The sequence below is a fragment of the Hippocampus zosterae genome, chromosome 18, assembly GCF_025434085.1.
Source record: "Hippocampus zosterae strain Florida chromosome 18, ASM2543408v3, whole genome shotgun sequence".
In the NCBI taxonomy this organism is placed as follows: Eukaryota; Metazoa; Chordata; class Actinopteri; order Syngnathiformes; family Syngnathidae; genus Hippocampus; species Hippocampus zosterae.
Window position 1 is genome coordinate 5,519,622 of NC_067468.1, and position 26,763 is coordinate 5,546,384.

Genomic DNA, 26,763 nt, shown 5'->3' on the forward strand with positions numbered 1-26,763 from the left:
AGGTTAATAGTTCAAAATCCAATTCTTGTTTTTTTTTTTCTAAGTATGTGGCAAGACATGGTTGGCATATCAACATTCTTTGTAATAACCATATTTTATCATTGGAAAAAAAGCAGGAAGCGGTCCCTTAATATTTTGAACATTCACATTCGCAGGTGAACTCGAAAAGCTCAGTGTCAGGAAATTGCCTGAAAATGAAAATAGCCTTGAGGCAGGTTAAGATCATGCTGCCAGGCTGAAAGATGAAAAGAAATGAAAAAAGAAAAGAACACTAGATTGGACAAGTCCCAGTGTAAAAGCAAACACGGGAAGCACAAACCCGAACTGTCACTCATGCTAAAGAGTCTGAAATTGTGTTTTTAGAATTTTATGGCTTTTGGGGGCTTTGCAAAGCGTTAGCTTACGATGACATCCAGAGGCATATCATCCATATTTATGTTGTTTATGCGATTTTTCATCTTGCTTTAACATTGGTAACCTCTACAAATTGCACACCACACTCTCTCATAACTGCACGGAGCATGGACATGCCTTAGCTAGAAAGAAAGAAAATCATGCAAGCATTTAAGAAAGTGGCAAAGAAAGAACTAGAACTTTCCCACATGGGCACAAAAATAAAATAAAATAAAAAATGGAGGTACCCTGTTGCTAAAGAGACATAAGTCCATTATTGTCAGTCAAATATAACTGATAATAATATAATAATGTAACTGAAGAAAATAATGTTTTGTTGTGTTTTATACTGAAAATATGGCATTGTTTTTTTTTTTTAATTCAACGGAAGTATGGAATAAAAAAGGACAAATTAAATGTCCTGGACAAAACTGAAGCTTCCTACAAATTCAAAAGAAATCTTTTGAAAATTTGACAAACCCGCCACATTTGACTGGCTTAAAAAACAAAACCAAAAAAAAAACCCATCAAGTACATCCAATTAACTACTCTAGAAACTTTCAGGAAAAAAAAAACCTGAGTTGGGTCAAAAAGGGGACTGAGTTGCTATTTGGGTTTCTGGAAACCAAACGCCTCTGGCCAATCGACCTATGATTTGCCATGCTTAAGAAAAAGGAAAAAAATACGATATCGTATAAATGTGGCCAAATCAACACACATTTTTATTTGTTCTCCTTTTGAAATATTTTCTAAATTCTATTTACAATGCAATACTCTGCCACTACAAATTTGGTCCTTTTCAATCTGTGTTTTAGGAGATAGGGACTCCTCTATAAACAAAACCACGGTCGCCACTAAGAGAATTGTGAAGACCTGACAGACGTTCTGGCTCACAATTCCTGTTCTCATTCATTCCAACATGTTTGATCAGAAATATTAGAGGGTTGCCACTCTGCCCATAGCATTCGTATATTTTGGGAAATCAAGGATGAGACAGGGTCAGGTTAGTCGCCATCATATTATCCAAGGCTCTCATTACGTTCCATGTTGTAAATTTACCCAGTGTGGGACAAATAAAGGATATCTTATGTTGCCATATGACAGTCATAAGAAGGAAGAATCCAGAGGCTGTTCACTCAGTGAGTGAAGAAATGAGAGTAATCGATAGTTTTTTTTTGGGGGGGGGGGGTAGAAAATGCAAGCCGTTGCCTGTGGTCTGGCACTGGCTGCCTTACCATTACTTCACAGGATATTAATTGTTTCAGCACTGTCAGCAGATTGGCCTTTGCTCGTTGAACTGCATCCAGACGTACACTCGTCAGCCAAATTGCATGAACAGATTCTAAGGCTGAGGGACAGTGCAAGACATTTCGTTTTTACAAGAGCAATGAGGAAGACACCGTCTGGCTCAATTTTATAGGTTACTCTGAGCAACAGACACCAAAAACAACCGTGATTCATGAGTGACAAATGAAAACTGCCAACCACAAAATCTTTATTTATCCGAAAGGGGTGATAAGAGAGGTGATTGACGATCAAAGGTGAGGCAAAAATTGACTACATCTACTCTTAGAGGTGCTTGCGATTGATGTAAAAAGCAATGAAATGCTGATGTGTTTTTGGTGATTTTCCACTCAGAATGATCCACTTGTTTCCCTAGCAGCAGACACTAAATGTATCACTTTATCAGTAAAAAAAAAAATCTAAACTAGTAGGCTTTGATATTTGATGTTTATTTGGGGTCACGTGAGGAACCAAATTTGGATCCAGAAGCAGACAGGACACGGAAGTGGAAATAATAGAAGCCTTTTTATACAAAACATTCCAAGTAAAGGACAAAGAGCAGGGTTTGGAAGGCAAAACGTTCTGATGACGTGGAACTGAGTAAATATCGAAAAATATCGGGCTGCGACCAACCCTGTGTGACCAAATAAAGTACCACAGCAAGTACCAACATGAAGGACACTGCCACAGTTGCTTTGAAAGGTATCTGGAAACTTTTGCAAAGTTTTGTCTGTTCCCAATGGAAACCTTCTCCTTAATGATTCTTAAACTGAAACTTTTAAGTTGTCATGACAACACAGTAGAAGATTCTCTCATTTAATTCTGTATGAACTTGACCAGGAAGCAGATTTTTTTTTTAACATCTTAACTTTTGGCACGCAAGCACGGAGCAAAAAAATAAAAATACTGCTCATATGTTTGTTCCCTCAGTTTACTAATCTGCATCCTACATTAATGGTAAAACTATGTTGTCAAAAGTTGACTTTGCAACAAGTTAGTCGTGGTTTGAGACTGGCTATGAAAAAAAAGCCAGAAAGAAAACAAACAAAAAAACTATTACTTATTGTAATGCAGGTCTGTATCCTCATAACCATCAAGATGCCCTTGCACACGATGCCAAACCTCCTCAACCTCAGCTTGAGTGCACCCCATCACATCTCTCAGGATGCACACACACACACACACACACACACACACAAATAAAAATAAAAAACTAAAACAAAAACTCTGCCCAGCATTTTTGTTTAGACCAGCCTGCACATGCACGCACACCTACGCATGCTCACAAACCTTTCTGCAACTGAGAAGTCACGGTTTGTCATACCATCTACAGTGACTTTGTTTGAAATAAAATGCACTCTTATGGATGGTGCATTAGCCAAGGAAGAAACCCACGTCTGCTCAACATCTTCCCTGAAACAGGAGGGTAGTATGCTAATGAAAAATTTAAGGTAAGATATCCTTTATTTGTCCCGCAATGGGGAAATTGACAGTCAGAGTTCAGAAAGGAAACCACAAGGTAGGGAGAAGGGAAAAAAACACGCTCGGACTATCCTCTTCCGAGGATAATTTAAGTCCAGGATAAAAAAAGACCCTAGCACATAAATAAGCATATGACAGTTACAACAAGTCACACGACATAACATGTAATGAGAGGGCGGCTGAATGGGAAGGGGTTCCACGTCGCGGGAGAAAAGAAGAGGAACAGTGAAGGCGGTGATGATAAGGTATGTGCGTGTGATTGTCTGGTTGTGTGTGTGTATGCGTGAACAAGCCCCAGCGGCTTCATCAAGGTCTGCTCATGAAGACAGTCCTGGCTTATCAGTCCATGGCCGTGAAGGAGGGGGGACTGTGGGGGCAGTAGCTTCCGTGCATACCTTCCATCCAGGGGGAAGGGGTCCAAAAAGCGTTGTTTGTTTTGGAGGGACGGCCGCCAACAATTTCAGGTGGCCTTGATTCCGTGGCTGTATTCCTTCACTGGCACCGATCAGCCAAATCCTCAATTCCTTTTCGAAGCGAGAATTTCAACTTCTCCATGTTGTTGTCAATCGTACGGAGACGCTCCAGAACCGCAATTGCGGTTGAGCTCAGTCACCGCTTGATTCTGAGTGTTGGACAGTCGCGCTAGACCATCGAGAATGACCGGCAGCTTCTTCACTTCCAATAAAGCTGCTCCCGTCGGTTGAATTTTGCGATGGAACAGGAAGCTGCTAACACCAAACTGCAGCATACCTCCTATGAGAAGGCCGATAATGTAGATGTCTTCCTCTTCCTCAACGGACAATATTGACAGGCACACCATTCTCCGCTTCCTCCATGGATCTAGGGCATAGGTGTCAAACTCAGGTCCCGGAGGGCCGCTGCCCTGCATGTTTTCCAAGTCTCCCTGTTCCAACACACCTGATTCAAATGATCAGATCATCAGCAAGCTCTGCGCAAGCCTGAAATTGAACCAGTTCATTTGAATCAGGTGTGTTGCAACAGGTAGACTTGGAAAACATGCAGGGCAGCGGCCCTCCAGGACCTGAGTTTGACACCTATGATCTAGGGTGTACCCGGCAGCAAATGTCCCGAGGGGCAAGCAGTCTCCCCACTGCCTGCTCTTCTCGTCGAGAAAATGTTGTCGATTGCATCAAGAGACCAGCCGACCAATTCCATGGTTTGTTTTTAGGATGAAAAATACGAAGGAGGCTAGGAAAAGACAGCACAAGGACAGCACATAGACTGAGTGGCGAGGAAGGGGGCGGGGGTCGGGGGGGACAGGAGCAGGAGCAGGGCAAAAAAGCGTCCGCCTTCGTCGAGAGCCAATAAGCGATTTAATGAGCACCAATTTATTCTGTTAGAGGTACAACACTGTTTCTATTGCTTAAACCAGGGGTCGGCAACCCAAAATATGCCATATTGGACCAAAAAAATGAAAATCAAATGTGTCTGGAGCCGCAACACATTAAAAGCCTCAGAAAGAAGGCAATGCAGGCTGTATGTGTCTATATTAGCTATATTAACCTACTATCAAAATGACTAACTTGGCTACAAATACACACTGAGCCTTCCCGATTAAACATTTGTTCCCCCTGCAATGCATCCTGTCGGGCAGTTTCTTCTTACAACAGCCACTTCCCACCATGCAAATAGAAACGTGTGTCGCAGTCTACGACGCAAATCTTCGTTGACAGAAATTTTGAAATGTAATATTTATTAAAGATATTTTTATAGCAATGGAAAATGTTAAAAAGGTTTGTCCTCTACAGACATCATATTCAAATACTAAATATATTTTCACTCCCCCATCTTTTTCCATTTTCAAACATTTTAAAAAGCTCCATGGAGCCACTCAGCAGCGCTAAAAACCCGCATGCGGCTCCGGAGCCGAGTGTTGCCGACCCCCGGCTTAAACAGTCACAATCATGACATGAATTAAACGACAAACCTAATGATACAGGTTGGCACAGCGCTATTGCTCAAATCTAAAATGAATTCTAAGGGCTCTTCAAATCACCACAATTGAAAACTGATTCATAGAAAATCGGAATTTCAAAATGTGTACCCCACTATAACTGCTTCAGACAACAAAGTGTACGCAGGGAAGTAGTTAAGAGTGCACAGTTGTCTGTGTCTCATGTGTTGTTTTGTATTATTTTGTCTTTTTTTTTGTGTGAACTTTTCTTTTGATAGCGGCGCGGACAACCGCAGTTGCTCCTCTTGTTTTATGTTGAGAGGGAAAAAATTACATCTGTGCTGTATGTTACACATCCAGTACATTTGACAATAAAGTTAATCCAATCCAATTAAAAAAATAAAATAAATATATTTTTTAAAAGTTTGTGTCACATTCACAGCGCTTTTCCTTACTTTTAATTCACTTATTTGAGGAAGTTTAGTGGCCAAACATAGTCAGGATTGTTTCTCTGCCCTTCCTGTGGCAAAATAATAATTTAAATTGAATTCTAATTATGCACTCAAAGAAGCATGCCAAGTTGAATACAATACAAAAGATCAGGAGCTTAACAAAGATGCAAAAGAGCTGAAAAGACAAAAATAAATGTGCGCTCACGCATGGACACACCGCATCTGATGAGCTGGAAAATATTTCAACCTGTTTCCCCAGCTGTTGTTGACGGGAATAACTATATCGATTCGTCTGGCGTGACGTTAGGAATACCCGTTGTAGATCTTCGCCTGGAATATTGGCCGGATGAGCTTTATCCGGACCCACTTTGAACGGACCTGCGCGTGGGTTGCGCAGTCGCCAGAAGAGGGCATTCGGTTTCTGCCTGGTTAAAGTTGCCCGGGGATGCAGACGCGCGGCTGAACAACAGCGTTCAAGGAAGGCAACAAAGGTGGATACTTGGATATTGGATTATTTTATCAGTTTTTGCGTTGACTTGTGGGGAAAGCAGCGGGACTTTGCTCTGTGCGCAATGGGCGGTCCAGACTGAGCATCCCTCCTGTCAGACGACACCGAGCTTTTGCCCTGCACGGGAGTGCAATCTAAGGGCTGCTTTTCGGCGAAAATCGAATTATGTTGCGTTAATTGAGAGGCTCCCCGACGGGGCTCGTGATGAATCTTCAGATGCATGAAGAGATTTCCACGGTCGACTTGGATGGGACTGCGCCTGCTGCAGTGGGCAATTTTTGTTGTCTCCAACTTGGACACGGCTGTTGTTTTTGCAGCAAAAGCATGGACGTGGAATTTTGAATTTGGATTTCCATCAAATCCAACGAGTCATCCTAAAAAAAAGAGGTAATTGTGGTGTGTTGTGCGTTTATAAAGGCGCATTTGAACCGGACTGCACACCCAAGTCCAGCAGAGGAAGCGGGGGCAGGTGCGCTCAGACCCGGGCATTGAATTAGGACGGTACCTGTGAGTGGACATGCGGATCCGAATCCATTAACTGGACTTGACAGATAACGTGGATATGGGTAAGTGACTGCCTTTCAAAACGACACGTAGTTTATCTGAGTAACGTACACGCGAATATATCCCGAAATGATGCGTTCAAACGAGAAACTGCGGTGCGAATCCATTCGCAACAGCAAAAGAGGTATTCGGAATACACTGCCAAAACGTATTTGAGAAGCTATAAGAATGAGTGCTGAATGCTGTGCATCAATTTTCAGTAGCAGCGCTGCAGTGCTACCACCCCCCACACCCCCCATCACCCCCATTTGGCTGTAAGGTTTATTACAGACTAAAAGGACTTCATTTGTAATTTGCAAGCCTGTCCACTCAACGACAGCAGTCCAAATGGTGTGCATGGCAAATTAGACTTCTTTTTTTTTTTTTTTGCTCTCAACCAATTTGAATGGCTGGCTCACTGACATGCACAGGAGTCACAGGAATGCTAATCACATCAATGGTGGAAGCCTGTCCATGTTATAAAAGCGTGTGGCTTCCCGATTTAATCTATCTTGTGTCCTTAATCTGGTCAAAACAAAATTATACTATAAACAGTTGTGGCACAACCATGATGCCAAACTTTAAAATTTGTGGGTACAGTGCGGATTTGGACCACAAACTACGCACAATGCAAATGTCCTTAAGAGGTAATCTACAAAGTGTGCCTGTTCATGACTTAAAAAAAAATCAGTTCAGTAAAATGGACACATTTACTACATTGCAAGTTGAAAGTGAACATTTTGGTTTTGTCATTGCTGTCGTGGTTTCCTCATGTGTGGATACGACGATGCACTCACTCCCAATCCCTCACTCGGTTTCTCTCTTTGATAATATATTCTGCTCACACACACACACACACACACACACACACACACACACACAAACACACACTAACGCTACGCTGTATAATTAGACATCGTTATCCGTCATTTGGCTACCAGGTAGTAGCCTGGTCTCACTCGGCAACCATTGGAAACTAGTCGCCTGTACAGATAATCAAGTCCACTGGTATTGCCGTGCCATTAATTATAATGCAGCGAGATATATTGACCAATAGTGAGGTTTCTGCACAGCATCAACATAAGCAACAGCAATATGCACTCAAAAATGCAGCGTGTGAGTCTAGCAGCTCAAATGCAATTTATGTGCAAAGTAACCCCATAGGGTGTATCATGGCGGCCGGGCTTTTTGTTTGTTAGATAGTGTGTCCGAATGATGATGGTAGTGAAGTGAGTTTAATGACAGTTGATGCAGGTAGTGCATCTCACACACACACACCCAAAAAAAAAGAAAAAAAAGCCCCACAATCATGTTTTTTTTGGGGGGGGGGGGGGGTTTACTTCAGGTACTTGATGATAGTGCGACCCCCAACCCCAACGTAGCTGTCTGTGATGTTCTTCATTAACAGCACGCAACACACTTAGATTTCATCCACCTCGTCATGAGAGATCTGGTGAGAACTGTTGCCAAAGGGCTGATAGCAAAATTCCAGCGAGACTTTTGTCCCGCACGTATTTCCCCCGATGTCATCTTTTAGCGTCCCATCTATTGAAAATGATCATCAACAGAGAACCTGTTGGTACAGTTTATCGTGTTCATACCATTGCCTTTGGCTTACATGCGAGGTCAAATTGGCACACAAGACAAGCGATGACCTTCTGCTGGATCCCTTGCATCCAAAAGGCAGCATTCTTCAAATGTCAGGTGAAGCTTGGCAGGGGTCACCAGGCAGGTCCCTTGAGGGCAATATCACATTTTGAATATATACAAATAATATCCGCCCCAAAAAAGATTGAATAGAAACTTAAGCAAAGTGAGAATCTATTGCAAGCCTTTCCGAGTTAGAATGTGGTGTGCCATTCCACTTCTTTTCCAACGATACCCAGTTGTACTTGCAATGAAAGCCCAGTTATCCCAGCGGCCTCACTAAGCCCATCACTTGCCTTTCAGATAATAACAGCTTTACGTCTTCAACTTGTTCTTCAATTTAATGACAGTTTAACCCAAGTCAGTTGTTTGGGTCCCAAGAGGCAACGAGCTCATTTGGTGCTTTCTCTCTGAGAATTTTTTTTTTCTGCCAGGATATTCTCATTCATCCGCCATACATCACATCATGTAGGTTCCAATGAAGAAAAGCCTTGTTTGATTCTATGAATATCTCTTGTGCTTCCTTCTTGATGAAGTCACACACACACACACAAATAAGTCTCTTGCTGAACCATTACCCTGAACGTGAATGGAATGGTCGAAAAACCATGTCAGCATCTGAAGGAACAAAGAGCAGAAACAAAGTCAAGGTTTTGATCTTGATCAAACACAAGATGGTGTGCCCTAATGCTCAGTTACTACAGAGTGCATAAAATACAAGGTATTGATGTTTGTAAGATTAAAAAAAAAAAATCAAGAGCGACACACACCGAGGTGTCACGACAAAGTCAGGAAACCATTCAAAGCTTCAGCTTAGCTTTTACAAATTGTAATTGATTTTTGAAACAAACAAAAAAGAAAAAAGATAATTGAATCTTGTGGTGTTGTGAACTACCTGTCTGGTTTCTCCATGGTAATGCACAAAGGACATCGTGATAGAACCAAACAACAGTTTTTTCAGCACAGCTCAAATGATTGCAAGTGGCTGTATAAAATGAATGTTTTTTAGAGCAGGAGTCCCCAACCGCTGGGCCGCGGACCGGTACGGTCATTTGCTGCCGGGCCGCACAGAAAGAATAAATCTGTTATATTCCTTCTGTTTTAATTATTTCGGAATCTGAAAGATGTTTTATTTTGAAAAAATACCGGATTCTCTTATATTTCAAATCAACTCTCAACTCAAGTATATAGCAGTGGTGTTCAACCAGAGTAAGATCAAACCCTCAGGGTTCGGTAAATCAGTCCCAAGCCTCTGCCATAGAGGTTAAGACAAACCCGACTCAACATGTCAATTAGCTAAAACATGCCCGCTTGGCCATCACTGGATGGTTGATTGTGTGCACAATTTAAAAAAATATGTAGATATTTTATACTAATACTAATTGTAGTTACTTTTTTCAGTTTTTAATGAATGTGTTTTATTATATATTTTTATTTTTCTACTAATGAAGAGGTTGTATGAATGCGCTTCTCGGTCACGTGCTCAGTTACCGCTAAAATGAAACCTAGGAGCTAGTAAAATGAATAAAAAAAAAACAACGTTTGAAAATTTTTTTTCCAGGAAGGGGAAAAGGCTCAGCCAGGAGACACAAGAGGAGCCAACGACTTTAAAGAAAGAAAAGGCTAGATTTAATAGACAGTATCAGGAGTCCTATTTCAAATTGGCTGACATGAAACCAGTCCGTGGGGCAAAAAAGGTTGGGGACTTCTGTTTTAGAGTCGTTTAAATATATATATATTTTTTTTTAATCCTTGAACACTTCATTAAGAATAACCTACTCATCTAGATTCAACATGACAGGACATGACAGTTTAACATGACAGTGAAGACGACTTCAAAGACCGGGCCAACTCCTTAGAGTTGAGTTAAATTGAGCAGGTTTGGCATCAAAAGCAACATTGTCGAATCCTCAAACCCAAACTTGAAAGCATCCAAATGCCATTGACCTTTGGTGACAAACCAGCTGTTTTGAAATGAATGTCAAACATAATATCGTTCAGGCGGGAGAGTTACGGCTTTTATGTACTTGTACATTTAAGTCATGAATGGCTAAAAACCGCCTCTACTTGACTCCATTGTGTTGTTAGGACTTGATGGACTACGCATGAGGAAGTGATCTGTTAGTCATGTATGTAAAGTACTGGCTGATTCACATTTTTTTCCATTACAGACCTCAAATATACATCAGCGTGCATTTTCATAGCTTTGGCAGGTTGCAGACACTGAAAACGTGGAAAGGTGCTTCAGTATTAAATATAATAATCTACCACTTGGGAACTGGCATAGCTAAAGCAATTCTGATGCAAAAGTTTGTTTGTCAAAGCTGAGTTTGAGGGCCAGAGAATGAACCGTGTGGGCTGGTTATTTTTATTATTCTCAGCCTTATTGTCACTTCACCTGCATGGAGCCGTTACTATCAAGGGAAATCAGGAATCAGACAAGATTGAAAAGCAAAACACACTCACCCTGCCAGATGTGCGTGTGCGCTGTATTCACAAAAATACTCTTGCTGTCTTACTCTCACTAAAGTGTTACCAATTCAAGGGCATGGGAGGCAATTGTTTTATATCACCAGCTGAAACGCTTCGAACTTGGCAGGCCTTGCCATCATCCCAATGATAATTGGAGACTAATGGGTGCTGGCCGGTGCAGCGCTTCTGCCTCTGTGTTCGTCTGTCGGTCAGCTACAGCCATGTGCAAAGCTACAGTTCTTGTCATTTTGTCACTGACACCAGACCATACTCGTGCGCCTAACAGTGCGCCGGTTAGCGTGGCCATTCGCTAAATTGATGAGCTGAATTTCCTTTTATTAAAGGTCCGCGGTAAAGTGCACTCACTGTCTGCATATGTCTGTGAGGCGGAAATAGATGTCATGCAAAGGACAGAAATTATTTCGCTCTGTTCTCTGCCTTTAGATACAATTTCACAATTGGCTAATCCATCCTTATTTCGTTTTAGATGGATACCCGAAGAGCACGGCAAAGATAAACGAGAGGCTCGATTATACAGCATTACCATACTGAATGTTAAACGTTCAGAGAGAAAATTGCCCATTTATGATGGAGCCCAAACCAAACAAAATATCCAAATTGAAAACAACTGGCAATGAATGACCACGATTGTAAAAGTACGAATTTGCACCAGGCGTCACGGATGTGGTGCATGATTATAGTCGGATTTAAAATCTAACAAAGGGGGTATAAAATAGGGAGAGGAGAAGAACAAAGCTATGGAGAATAGCACATTAGGTAAAGGGTAATAGAGACACCTCGGAGGGTGACTTTTGCAAGTTGGCGAATGCTATTAGAGGAGGCTTTAGTGCACAGAGCACTCATTACCCACATAAGGCTTCTTATGAGGCGGGAGGTTTCTTATGAGGCAGCCTTAGAATGAATAAGAAAGGCGCTCCCATCCAATTTAACAGACCTGGGGAAATACAGAACAAGCAACAGAGCGTTATCTGCAACCTCACGGGATTAAAGTTGAATTTGTAAAAAAAAAAAGTTTAACGACCCACACATACGTTCCTGCAATCTTACAATTACGTTGCAACAATACGCATGGGATCTCGGTAATGTTCTGTCGTATCTTAGAAAGCATCACGAATAACATGATTGATGATGTATATACAACCGTTCGCTCCATCTGCGAGGGATGATGAAAGATTCTTCTGAAAATGTTTCTGTCTGTGTTGTACTTTGACACACACACACACACACAAATACACACACACACATGCAAATACATCCAATACACATATGGGCTACACAGATGCTTGGCTAGAAACTAAATGGTGATGCTAGAAGGCATATGTTCAATCATGCCCCTCAGCTATTCTATTTGAGAGAATCATCGCTGGCGAATCCTGCAGAGATTATGCTGAAACGGAAGCCATGGACGCCGCCTTTGATACTTTGTACGTCTACAAGTATCCATCAAGAAGTTTCAGGCAAGGTTTAGGATAACTTGTCCATGTAGGACGCCTGGCAATTTGTCACATATTTTTAAACCAGTTCAATGTATGCACAATTTATACCAGTGGTCACCAACATGGTGCCCGCGGGCACCAGGTAGCCCGTGAAGACCACTTGAGTAGCCCGCCAGTGCCTGGACATTGTGATTTGCTAGTAGAAATTATGATTTAAAAATGCAAACATTGGCAGTACTGTGAGACATTTCGAAACACGATCAAAGTCTGACAATTTAAATCATCAAGTATTAAAAATAACACATCCTCATATTATTGAAGGTATTTTGGACAAATATGTTATTTCAGACGTGTATCAATTTGGTAGCCCTTCACACAATCGGTACACATGAAGTTGCTCTCACCCTCAAAAATGTTGGTGACACCTGATTTATACGCTCACGTTTATTGATAATGTTGTGAAAGGTTATTGGAGCACACAACCCCACAGCACCTTCTCAAGAAAGAAATCAATATTTTCTTAATGACAGATCAATAGTGACTCTGCAGAGAGGAACCATTTTAATGCAAATGACGGTCACCCCCTTTTGAACGCGAAAAAGAAATCCATTGACCACTTCAGTGAATTCTTTGCAAATTTAATGCAAGCGTCTAGTCTACCCACAAGTGTTGCTCACCACACGCATGCACCCACACAGAGACACACTTTTTTTCTGCATGGGCTCTTATAATTTTTTTCAGCATTTTGTAATTTGAACAGAACCACCAAATTTGGATTTGATCTTAATTTATATTCAACCTGAGAGTTTTTTCCCCCTTATGTAAGATTTCTGCTAATAAAATATTAGGAGTTAGTTTCTATTCCTCCAATCTCCAAGAATGCAGCAGACAGCAGATCATTAAAATCAACAGTTTACAATGACAATTTGTACACAAAAAACCTTTTGGTAAAAGGGCTCTGTCACTCACTTTTACTCAGAATTACTTTCCAAAATGCCATAATTACAGAATATCAAAAGAGTGTGGGACAAAGCCAACCACCGTTACGTAACATCTTGTGTGACCCATTATCTCTGGATACTGAAGCATCTATTTTCCTTCTTTTCCTTTACACAGCACCAATTTGATCTGGACTCTGCTCACTGTTAAACAGAGTCCAGCTCAGCAAAAGAAAAACTACCAGGTGTCAAGCGTGCTGAGACAATGCGGTATGATGTCAACGACCGACTGTTTCTCAGTCGTAGAACAGTTTAGTCATTGAAGAGTCATTTCAGCTTCTGTGAACAGATTCCGAGAGCATTCGACTCACTGCCCTCAGTTATCTTTTTGAGTCAAATGTGTCTATTTACTTTGGCTAAAAGCAACATGGCACAAAGTAAAGTCAGTAGACCTCGATTTGCCTTCATTGTTGTTTATTCACATGTAATTCTTGCTGAGGCATTCGTTCATGGCTTATTTTTTTCATTTTCCGACCAAACTACAATAATGGTAATGGGCTGTGACCATTTCAATTTGCCCGCATTTGAGAAGCAAAACAGTGTCACACCCGGTGATGCCCCATAGGGGTCTATAAGGAAGGGTAAATTCATGGGATTAGGTTTGAGAGAGTGGCACTACAGAAAATGTGATCAACTCATCAACACTGAGTGGATTAACTGGGGGAAGGATTTCTCACAATCAGCGAATGCCAGCCAGATACGCATTTGCAGGTAGCTGACACAGGCCAACAGGTGGTAAAGGCAAAGTGATTTATCACTTCAGATTGTTTGAATCATAGCCGTGAAGCTGAGTTGATGACAGTTGGGCTAAAGAGGTCTTCGCAGAGAGAAGGTGGTTGTGTGCATGAGATAAACATTGGAGCAATCATTCTAAGTTGTGAGCATAGTGCCCATCTGAGATGCTAAAATAATATTATATATAAAAAAAAAATCCTCATCTCACCCCTCGGGTGGTGTCCGTCCCTCATTCAGCTCGGGTCCTCTACCAGAGGCCAGGAAGCTTGAGGGTTCTGCGCAGTATCCTTGCTGTTCCCAGCACTGCACATTTCTGGACTGAGATGTCCGATGTTGTTGCCGGGATCTGTTGCAACCACTCATCTAGTTTGGGGGTCACTGCCCCGAGTGCTCTGGCCACCACAGGCACGACTGTCACCTTTACCTTCCAGGCTCTCTCCAGCTCCTCTCTGAGCCCTTGGTATTTCTCGAGTTTCTCATGTTCCTTCTTCCTGATGTTTCCATCACTTGGGACCGCTACATCCACTACAACGGCTTTCCTCTGCCCTTTATCTATGATCACGATATCTGGTTGGTTCACCATTACCATCGTGTCAGTCTGGATCTGGAAGTCCCACAGGATCTTCGCTCTGTCATTCTCCACCACCTTCGGGGGTGTTTCCCATTTTGACCTTGGAGTTTCCAGTCCATACTCCGCACAGATGTTTCGGTAGACTATGCCAGCCACCTGGTTATGGCGTTCCATGTAGGCTTTCCCTGCCAGCATCTTACACCCTGCAGTTATGTGTTGGATTGTCTCAGGTGCCACTTTGCACAACCTACACCTTGGGTCTTGTCTGGTGTGTTATATCTGGGCCTCAATGGCTCTGATGCTCAGGGCCTGCTCCTGAGCAGCCAGGATGAGTGCCTCTGTGCTGTCCTTCAGGCCAGCCCTCTGTAGCCACTGATAGGACTTCTTGAGATCAGCCACTTCAGTTATGGTCCCGTGGTACATCCTGTGTAGGGGCTTGTCCTCCAATGATGGTCCCTCTTCCAGCGCCTTATCTTCTGTTCCCCATTGTCTGATACATTCTCTGAGTACGTCATCCATTGGAGCCTTCTCCTTGATGTATTCATGGAGCTTGGATGTTTCATCCTGGACAGTGGCTCTCACACTCACTAGTCCCCGGCCTCCTTCCTTTCGGCTTGCGTACAGTCTCAGGGTGCTGGATTTGGGATGGAACCCTCCATGCATGGTTAGGAGCTTTCGGGTCTTAACGTCCGTGGTCTGAATCTCTTCCTTTGGCCACCTTATTATTCATGCAGGGTATCTGATCACTGGCAGGGCATAGCTGTTTATTGCCCGGGTCTTATTCTTGCCATTGAGCTGGCTTCTTAGGACTTGCCTCACTCGCTGGAGGTATTTGGCCGTAGCCGCTTTCCTTGTTGCCAGTTCGAGGTTGCCATTGGCTTGTGGTATACCAAGGTACTTGTAGCTGTCCTCAATGTCTGCTATTGTTCCTTCAGGGAGTGAGACCCCTTCAGTGCGGACTACCTTTCCTCTCTTAGTCACCATCCGACTACATTTCTCAAGCCCGAATAACATCCCGATGTCGCTGCTGTAGATCCTGGTTGTGTGGATCAGGGAATCTATGTCCCTTTCGCTCTTAGCATACAGCTTTATGTCATCCATGTAGAGGAGGTGACTGATTGTAGCTCCATTTCTGAGGCGGTATCCATAGCCTGTCTTGGTGATTACTTGGCTTAGGGGGTTCAGTCCTATGCACAACAGCAGTGGGGAGAGTGCATCACCTTGGTATATGCCACATTTGATGGACACTTGGGTAAGTGGCTTGCCATTGGCTTCAAGTGTGGTTTTCCACATCCTCATCGAGTTCGCAACAAAGGCTCTTAGGGTCCTGTTCACCTTATACAACTCCAAGCATTCAGTGATCCATGTATGTGGCATCGAGTCATAGGCTTTCTTGTAATCAATCCAAGCTGTGCACAGGTTGGTACGTCGGGACCTGCAGTCTTGTGCGACTGTTCTGTCAACCAGGAGCTGATGTTTGGCTCCTCTGGTATCTCTACCAATGCCCTTCTGCGCTTCGTTCATGTCTTGATCCGTGTGTCCACTTATCTTAGCCGCAATGATGCCTGACATGAGCTTCCATGTTGTGGAGAGACAGGTTATTGGCTGATAGTTGGATGGGGCTGCACCCTTCGAGGGATCCTTCATGATCAGGATCGTTCGCCCTTCGGTTAGCCATTTTGGGTGAGTCCCATCCCTCAGCAGCTGGTTCATTTGTACTGCTATGCGCTCATGGAGTGCTGTGAGTTTCTTTAGCCAGTAGGTGTGGACCATGTCCGGGCCTGGTGCTGTCCAGTTCTTCATATCTGAGACTCTTTCCTGTATGTCTGCCACTGTTATGGTAACTGGGTTCTGTTCAGGGAGGTTGCTGTGCTCCTCTCTCAGGGTCACCAGCCATTGTGCACTGCTGTTATGTGCAACCTCCTTCTCCCATATGCCTTTCCAGTACCTTTCAGTTTCCAGTCTTGGTGGGTCAGCTCTGTTGTTAGGACCCTGCCACTGAGCGTACACTTTAGCAGATTGTGTTGCGAACAGCCTGTTTATTCGTCTGGCCTCATTCTCTTTCATGTATCGCTTTAGGCGACTGGACAAGGCTTGGAGCCTTTGTTTGGCAGTTTCGAGTGCTTCAGGTATGGTCATCTGGATGTACCTCTCGGGTATCGGCCTTTTCATCACACCTCTCTGGGCCTCCGTCAATTGACTCACATCTTTCCGGGCCGCCTTGATCTTAGCCTCCAACCGTCTTTTCCATGGTGGGTAACGTATCTCATGGCTTCCATGGTTGCTCTTATAGCCCAGAGTCTCCAGGATCACTGATGCTGAAGCGTATATCAGCTCATTGGTTTCTGTGATCGTTAGGGTAGGGATCGCCCTCAGTGCTGCATTCACACCTTCTATGAGTCTTTCAGATGGTACTTCACATAGCCGTTGTAATCGGTTTCTAGGTTGCCCAGCTTTCATATATATATATATTATATATATAATAAAATCTGTGAAAATAGATGTACAATCATGAGCATGACCTTGGAATTGTAGCAATCATGGAATAGAAGTCAAACAACCTTTGTAACGTTGAAAAGTTTCAGTGTGACTGGGTGATTATTTCATTTTTTTTGCTGGAACGCAATCCATAAAAACAAGGTGTATAAAACAACAATGGAAAAAACATATTCAGTTATAATATATATATATATATATATATATATATATATATATATAGCTGAGTGGAGTTTGCATGGTGTACACAGAGAGGCTGGTCAGCTGGTTGATGTGAATTCATAAGGGCAGGCATAATTCATTGATTGTAGGCTTTAAGTGTGGTTTGAGGAGAAGAAGAAAAAAAAACTTTGTTTGTCTCACAATGGAGAAATTTGGAATACCTTAACATATGATGGAACTACAAAATCACAAGCTAATAGGTCATTGCAACAATTCCGAAGGTTTGAAGTTCCGTTGAAGACATCAAGTTATCCTACTACAGACAATTGATCAAACCATTTAGCTTTCATATTCAACTCCAAAGGTGACAGAGCAGGGTAGGGTTGCATTTCAATCTCATTATGGGTGAATATGAGGAAATGCCAAGCCTAAATGGGACTTTTCTTTCATGTTTATGAGTATTGGCTCACTTATGCATATAGGCGAGTTTGTTAGAAATTGAAAGCCCACTTGTGAAATGTAGACCTGTACATCTATAATCAAACATACTACTACATAATACTGTTTCATGTTTTTGGTGTTGTTTAGCTTATCTGCTTTACGCTTTTCCCTTCCCTTTCCTTTCCTTTCCATGCAGGCTCTGCTCTGCAACGTCGTTGGATAATACTCCAACTGCTGATGCAGGTGTGGCTCGCAGCAAGCCCGGCTCAAACAGAGCGTCCATGCCCAAAGAGCTGTCGCTGCGATGGCAAAATTGTGTACTGTGAGTCAAGTGCATTCCGTGATGTCCCCAAGAACCTCTCAGGAGGTTGTGAAGGCCTGTCGTTAAGGTACAACAGCCTCGTCAACCTTCGAGCCGGCCAGTTCGTTGGCCTGAACCACCTCATCTGGCTCTATTTAGACCACAATTACATCACGGTTGTAGATGGCATGGCATTCCAGGGAGTTCGCAGGCTAAAAGAACTGATCTTGAGCTCCAACAAGATCAGTTCGCTTCACAACACCACGTTCCATCCTGTACCTAATTTGCGTAACCTTGATCTGTCATACAACAAACTGGAAGTCTTGCAGCCAGGCCAGTTTCAAGGACTACGGAAGCTTCTCAGTCTTCACATCCGCTCTAATTCACTCAAGATCCTTCCACTGCGTCTCTTCCAAGACTGCAGGAATCTTGAGTTTCTTGATCTGGGTTACAACCGCTTGCGCAGTATCACTCGGAATGCACTTTCTGGCCTAGTCAAGCTCACAGAGTTGCACCTGGAACACAATCAATTCTCAAAGATCAATTTTTCACATTTTCCTCGTCTCTACAATTTGCGGGCACTTTATCTCCAGTGGAATCGCATTCGCTCCATGAGCCAGGGTCTCACCTGGATTTGGGTTTCCATCCAAAAACTTGACTTGTCTGGGAACGATCTATCAGAACTTGATGCTGCCATTTACCAATATTTGCCCAACCTACAAACCCTCAATCTGGACTCCAACAAGTTGACGAATGTGTCCCAAGAGGCGGTTGATGCCTGGGTTTCCGTCACTGCAATTAGCTTGGCTGGGAATATTTGGGACTGTGGTCCAGGCATTTGTCCTCTTGTCTCTTGGCTGAAGAAATTTCGGGGTGCAAAGGAGACCACTATGATATGTGCCTCTCCAAAGAAAGCCCAAGGTGAGAAAGTGATGGATGCTGTTGAAGCTTTTGGGGTTTGCCAGTCCAATCAAGTGACAACGCTCACCGTTAGCGTTCCCCCCACTCCAGCCAATGTCTCCGAGCAGTCTGAACATCACCCAGCCATTTTGGTTTCACCTACTCGCTCTGGAAAGAGAGCTGAAGGATCTATCAGGGGCCCAACTTCATCAGCGGTTACCGAGCCAGCAGCACTTCCCCCAGATCAAGATTTGGAGCCTGTGTCCTTTCATAAGATTGTTGCAGGAAGTGTGGCCCTGTTTCTGTCTGTTGCCATGATCCTACTGGTGATCTACGTGTCGTGGAAACGCTATCCTAGCAGTGTCAAGCAACTGCAGGAGAATTCCTCGACGGCCCGCAAGCGGCGTAAGAAGTCAAAGGAAACGGAACACACCTTGAGCTCTCCCCTGCAGGAGTACTATGTGGACTATAAACCCAACAATTCAGAGGCCATGGATGTTCTCGTCAATGGGACCGGAACCTGCACTTACACCATCTCAGGCTCCCGAGAATGTGAGGTATGACCCGCACCACTGCCACTCCTCCTAAACAAAACTCTGTCCACACAGAAACGACCAGAGGTAATTATTTACTCTGCATTGAGTATTTGTTTAAAAAAAAGAGCCACAGACAAGGAAAATACTGTCATCTGATTATTTTTTTAATTTGTCAGCATCATGTGTTGAAAACAAGATGAGTCTTACTTTACACAATCAGTTCTGCCCAAGTTGCTTGCTTTATCACAGATGTTTTTCATGTTTTTCTGGGCGCAGTATTGCATGTTGGAGAACGGTGTGAAGTACATCAACGCTGTGTTTAAATGCTCATGGCATCTCTTGTATGATTCAAATTTCTCTGGAGGGGGATTGTCTTCATGACAACTGCACCCAATATTTTTGTAAAAATGGCAGATTGCTTCACAGCCCCACCCCCCCGACCCCCATATTATTATTATTAATAGTAGTAGTAGTAGTCGTAGTAGTGTTGTGCAGAGGTGCAGGGTTCAATTCCAGGCCCCAGCCTTCCTGTGTCGAGTCAGCATTATCACCTCTTGCCTGCGTGGGTTTTCTCCGGGTGCTCCGGTTTACTTCCGCATTAAAAAAAATGCATGGCACTCTAAATTGTCCCACAGTGTGATTGTGAGCCTGAATGGTTTTTCAGCGATGTGTGCCTTGCGAAAGGCTGGCAACCAATTCAGGGTGTAGCCCACCTATTGCCCAATGACAGCTGCGATAGGCTCCAGCATGTCGGCAACCCTCATGAGGACAAGCGGCTCAGAAAATGGATGGATGGATATCCTTGTTCTGTGGCCGGAGCAAATTATGTTTTTAAATGGGAAACCTTATTTCAGTTCACAAATGAATGTAGTCATGCAAAGGATTTACGAGCATGAGGTTCCACTGTATTTTATTTCGAGATGTGTCGCTATGTCTGTCCCACGAATCATCTTTTACTGTGGTGGAGTGTTGACAGAAACTATCAGTCAGAGGTTCGCAAAGTCCAGACTTCATTTCAGAATGTGCTTCGATCTTGTTTCTACATTTAGTTGCCCCTGTACAGACATAAATCATTCGGAGGCACGCGCTCACCCACCTCACAGCCCCCATGTTTCTCCTACAAGTCCTATTGGCTTAAATTTGGGTATGTCAGACAAAGAGAGAAGCATCTATATTTCATTTGTATCTTCCCACTGTTATATTTTTGCATTTCTGTGTTCCTTGGACAGATGTTAAGCTCTTGAGGATTACAGCTCCACGAATGTAGTCTTGTGTTTATTTGTTCAATTTCCACAAATTACTGTGCCTTAATTAATTTTCATTTCCTTTTTCATTTTTACTCAGTTAAGGACTAAATAGTTAAAAAAAAGAATTCTTATCCAAATCCTTCCATGACTTCCTATATATATACAGTAACTTACCATACATGTGCCAACGGTACAAAACATCCATCCCACCATCTGAGCCAAAATGAAAAACAAACAAACAAATGTTGACATTTTTCTCCGAGTGCAAGCATGTTTGGTGAAATTAAATTAAATCAACACCATATCGTGTCATTTTTTTAAACATTGTCTTTCTCCAGTCAGAGGTCAGCGTCAGATTGGTAATTGCTTGGAAAAAAATACAAAATTAACAACAAACTTTGCTGTTTGTAATTTCTTGGAGATGTTGCACTCCTGAAAGTTTAATTTTGCGGCCTACAATTAGCCATGTGGGAGACATCAAACATGCTCTGCGCTTGAGAGACCATCTCGCTCATACACTAATCCTGTCGGTTTCACACTCTGGTTCCGTGCCACTGCCTCCTGCACCTCACAGTTTGATCCAAGCTTAATGAGGATGTTAGCGCTCCAGTATGGAAACGAATACTGTATTCCCCCCATCCCCCTTCCATAATGTTTTTTTTTCTTGTAGCAACCTGATTAATTTAATTCATGTTACTAGTTGTGCTCTCTTGAAATACTCAATAACGTTCGCTAACTTGCTTATGGGCTGATGCTCTGCGAGTCTTTTCTTCTGAGAATGTGAGTTTTTTTATGTGTATATTTTAAGAAAAAGTGTTGAAAATGCCAAAACTGCTGGTTTAAATTGGATTGACCTAGTTGCTTTTTTTGTTGTTGTCATTATTGAAGATAACATAAGGGGCCGTAGGCATCAGTTCATAAATGTAGAACACATCTTACGTCGACGAGAACTTACAGCTACTTTCATATGATGTGTGATAATTGTTTGAATTTGTAAATGTGTTCAAATTTTGAGCATATTTTGCCCCAAACTTTTAGTCTTTCTCCTAATTTTATGGCATTTACGTCAATTGAACTTTAACTCATTCAATCGCAGCCATTTTCACTGGAGCAACCCCATCAATCCCAGCGTTTTACTGGATTTTGACTGATCTTACAGTACAAGTACGTTTTGTGGAATGAAAGCGTTAAGTTACCTTGTACCATGTGTCCCGGTACATATTTTGTATTGTAAATATTCCCAGATTGTTTTCAAAGCAGGCCTATTCATTATTATGAGTTTAGTGCTAGTAACAGAATAGAGTACAGGACAATGATTTTAACAAGCGGAATAGGGCACACAAGGTCAAAGTGTGAGGGGTAGGCCAGTGATTGTGGCCCATGTGTGATTGAGAAACCATTTCACTGGGACGGAGCAGTCGACAGGCGGACAAGAGGGTCCGCAGAAGGCTCAAGAAATGAAGCAGCCAGTCGGATTTGACAGCCAGACTGGCAGGCATCAGTTCACAGACCACTGCCCGTTATCGGCTATCCATCCTATGATTAGTGAAAGACCGCCTTTTTTTTCTTCATGAATGATGATGGGTTTCAAGCTGACACGTGGGACTCTGAGAACAAATATAAAAACACTCTAACCTGCGGAGGAAAGTGAACGTAACAAAGACATTTTTTTCTAAGAATAGGCAAGCTGTAGTTGCCGAAATATACTGCATGTGGGGGAACTCCCGGAGATCAATATCTCCAAGTGGTGTGTTAGGTGGGCAGGGATATGATTTCTTATGCATATAATGAGATGCCACACATTTAAAAATCACTCGTGGAGTTTGTGTCTCTCTGGGTGAGATTCTGTTCACAAACAAACTGCAACAGCAGCAGAAATCAAACATCGAACCACTTGAGTAATTGAAATCTGCTCCCAGACTTTTATAATGTTCACACAAACCGATCAGATGAAAGGTTTTTGGAAGTGCAAAATGTAGATTAGAATTGAATGACAGTTTTTAAAATTTGATCTTTCTCCAGCGAGAAGGTAACGGTTCTGGCTGGCTACATATGCCAAATCATCAATCCCTTTCTACCCTACTAGACTGTTCTACAATTTTACATTTAACCTTCTATTCTGTTTTGTCCTTAACAGTCTTATGCATGTGTTTTTTTTTTTTTCATTTCATTACCTGTTTATGACGACATTCATTTGCATTGTGTGGACTGAGTTACATCGCAATGGTCAGTGTGCAATGCTTTACCATCGGAGTGTTTATGCCCCGTGTGATTAATGGATTTTGTTCTCCACTTACTTGAATTTATTATTCCAGTAACATACGGTATGTCCAAGGTGTTGAGAACATATGCAAATACAAGTGAATGAATTGACACGTTGGTTATTTTGGGGATTGATGATACCGCAAGACCGTCTGAAGTGACTCGGGGAGCCTTTTTGGATTCACTGGCTGTTTCCTGCAACGTGAAAAAGAGAATCAGCACTTAGAAAGACTGGAATGGAGACCAGAAGCCGCTCATGTACGTTTGAAAAGGTATGCAGTAGATAGCGTTTCAATACATCTAATGAAAATTGGAAACACCATCTTATGAATATAGAATGAATCCAATATCTTTGCAGTAATGAAAAAAAAAAAAACTACCAAACATTGGTCGGGACCCATGGGATGGAGCATTCTGGATTTTTGCAGGACGAATGTAAGAATGTTGTAATTATGGAAAGGAGGACAATCAAGTCAATTTAGTCCAAAATCCTCTGTCGTGCATCAATCAACATTAGGGTAACAAGCTTTGGGGTTGGCATATTGATGCTTGCAACCTATGACCATTCCAGTTGATGAAGGCAGAATAATCTCCTCCATCCATGTCTGCTGGAGTGCTATTAAATTGGTGGCTGTTAATCTGGTTCTCTTTTCGACTGTGAATTAATTCACCTTGAGAGACATTATATTATAAATTGAATGAGATAAGGGAAGCGAATGGAGAGAGAAAAGACCAGGGTGGACCTGGAGCGATGTTGAAGTTAAGGGTGAAGAGGAATTGAACATTTGAAGGAAGCTCATAAAGAGTTCTCTTCCATGACCTGAGAAGCCTTGTCCATTTGATTTGAATCTGAGTTTTTTTTTTTATGTCTTTGAAGCATATAATAATTTATTTGGATGATCATAAAATCGTGCTAGCAAAAGAAGTGGGGATACTTGTGATACCCTTCCAGAATCAATGACTTGCCGTAGGCAAGGAACGTTCATCAGGCCACAAATGGTGGATCCCGCTTTCCTCACTTTACTCCAGACAGGGCCAAGGATTTAGGTGAAGGACAATTACAGAGAAGTTGCAAATATATTCTTGATGGGAGGGGCCGTGGCTGACAAGAAGATATTATTCCTTGCTGGATGCAACAGGCCATGTATATCAGGATTTATGCATGCTGGTGAACACAACTCACACTCAATGTTGCAATGCAGGTAGTAATACCTGCAAAGATGAATTTTACTCAAGATCTGTTTGCTTGATTCCATTTTTTAATGCACAATACACATATGGGCGGCCCGGTAGTCCAGTGGTTAGCACGTCGGCTTCACAGTGCAGAGGTACCGGGTTTGATTCCAGCTCCGGCCTCCCTGTGTGGAGTTTGCATGTTCTCCCCGGGCCTGCGTGTTTTTTCTCCGGGTGCTCCGGTTTCCTCCCACATTCCAAAAACATGCATGGCAGGCTAATTAACCACTCTAAATTGTCCCTAGGTGGGAGTGTGAATGGTTGTTCGTTTCTGTGTGCCCTGCGATTGGCTGGCAACCGATTCAGGGTGTCCCCCACCTACTACCCGAAGTCAGCTGGGATAGGCTCCAGCACCCCCCGCGACCCTAGTGAGGATCAAGCGGCTTGGAAGATGAATGGATGAATGAATACACATATGATTGAGGTAGTCAATGTGGGTGTCAGCAAATTGCACTCAGGCATCGAAATACGTCAATGCTTTCAGTGAGCAATTACAGCGCAGCCCCACAGTGGCTTGAACAACCGATTCAGGGTGTCCCCCACCTACTACTCGAAGTCAGCTGGGATAGGCTCCAGCACCCCCCGCGACCCTAGTGAGGATCAAGCGGCTTGGAAGATGAATGGATGAATGAATACACATATGATTGAGGTAGTCAATGTGGGTGTCAGCAAATTGCACTCAGGCATCGAAATACGTCAATGCTTTCAGTGAGCAATTACAGCGCAGCCCCACAGTGGCTTGAACTGACAGTAAAACACACATTCCGCCACAAACCTATTTCCCAACCACCTTTCTTAATTAGTTACCCTCCCATCCATGACATAGCCTCAACTCCCACCGTGTGCGCTCTGTTATCTTCCCCCCCCCATCATTTTGAGCCTTCCGTGTATGTTTTGCCATCTTTTTGGGTTCGACCAAATGGTGACAATATGTTCTGAGCTGATAAGCAAGCGGATGCTGCTGGAGATGAGCTTGTCTTTACCGTTGCCCATGTTGCCACTGGAGGTCCAGACAAAAGTCCAGCTGCAGGCAACAGAGACTGCCTGTACCGCATTGCCTTGAAAGACAGCCGTGCATCACAATGTAGTTGATCACTGGGCAGCTTACAGGTTATGACGCCCTGAGCACACCGCCTGGGCAGATTTGAGGCAGAAATATGCCAGCATTGCTCTACCTACAGGTAAATACTGGCTGAATACTTGATCACAAAGTCACACAAACTCATCCACTGTAATGTGTACTGGGGTCAACAAAGTGGATTTTTTACGATATCTTTCACAGCTATTTGTAACATATTTATTTGGATTCAAATTGAAGATAAAAGCAATGTTTTGAAAACATCCCAAAAGCCAAAGAAAGAGACAAAAATACTCAGCAAGCCTATTACAAATATGCTAATTTGTACTGATGGCATGAAGGCGAAAGCGGTTTACTGTCCCACGTGAAGCAGTCGGCTCCATCCTGCAGATAAAAACGCGATGGTCTAATCAGTGCTGTTTACATTACCTTTGTATATACCTGCTAATTAGCCAGTGTGGGTAATCTGTAAAGCAGTATTTTCTTTCATTCGCGGGATTTAATCTCTGAAATAGATTTTTTTATGTCTATCAAGGTCATCTTACATACATTATTATCTATGTTTTGAATCCTCTCATCCCTCTGCCTCTCACCACCTACCATTTCTCTCTCTCCTATGTGTTCCCATGCCAATTTATTAGGTGTGCCAAGATAAACTAATGCTGTACAACACAACCACCGCGTTATAAATCCTCCCTTCAGTGTTCAGATATCTGTTGAATATGTTTAATATGGGCACTGATTCAATTCAGGTATTATTTTGAAAGCTATTTTTGTGTGCTGGAGAGGATTGGTTTATGCTGGCACGTTCGTAATATTTTACGGTTCATGCTAGTCCATTGTCCTGCTGTATTTGTGTGTCAAATGTATATCAAAGATGTGATCACACTTGCATTCACCATACAAGTGAGGTTGTCAGGAACAGTTAAGCTGCTTATATAGACCCCAACAAACAGACTCAAGGTTAATTGGAGAATAAACAATGTTTAATAAATAAAAGCGCGCATCATGCGGACAAGAATGCGAGGGTATAAAAAAATCTACCAAAAGCGCCATAAGGAAAGGTCCGTGCGATGAGAAATGAACAAATTAAAAAAAAAAAAACTGACACAAAGTCAAAACAAAAACACAAAAGCAAAACAGTTGATGTCCTGACTGTTAACAGAAGCAACAGGAGACGAGAAAAAAAAAATCAGCTCACAGGCTACGGTATGCAAGAATGATCTGAACGGTAATTCAACGAGGCAAGCAACAACATAGAGGTAAGCAAGCGAGTAGTCCGGCACTGGCTATCTGCTGGAGCTAAACTTATAAAGCCCGAGATTGTGATTCTTGACAGATGTGCTACAGGAGGCACAGCCCACCAAGCCTCTGAAACCCTAAAAAAACACATGACAGTAACTCCATAATTAAATTAGCAGTCTACCTGGTTTCATCGGATGGAGTGAGTGGAAAGCACCCAGGGGAAACGGATCAAGAACGCCGGGAATGCAAGAAGGCTCTTCAGGAATGGAACCTTCCCAGTACACTGCAGAGAGCTCAGGGGACAACAGGAAAGTGGCTTAAATAAGGAAACGTGGAATACGCTGTGGATCTTGAGGCTTGGCGCAAGATTCAGTAGTTCATGACGGCGTCATTGACAATAGAGTC

General features: G+C 42.8%; 2 protein-coding genes across 3 annotated transcripts in view; one reads left to right on the plus strand and one right to left on the minus strand.

The window, feature by feature from the left end:
* Nucleotides 1-26,763, minus strand: part of prkab1a (protein kinase, AMP-activated, beta 1 non-catalytic subunit, a) — a 306,897-nt gene that overhangs the window by 88,680 nt on the left and 191,454 nt on the right. The gene's annotated exons all lie outside the window — the stretch shown is intronic.
* Nucleotides 5,818-26,763, plus strand: part of LOC127590806 (leucine-rich repeat transmembrane neuronal protein 4) — an 85,096-nt gene continuing 64,150 nt past the window's right edge. Inside the window, exons 1-2 of one of the 2 annotated variants that reach the window (XR_007959768.1) lie at nt 5,818-6,600; nt 17,753-19,377. Coding sequence is in view for 1 of the 2 variants with exons in the window: in XM_052050269.1 (XP_051906229.1) it covers nt 6,597-6,600; nt 17,753-19,314 (1,566 nt within the window). In the remaining variant the exon portion in view is untranslated. The remainder of the gene's footprint in view (nt 6,601-17,752; nt 19,378-26,763) is intronic. The other variant, XM_052050269.1, reaches the window with a different exon arrangement.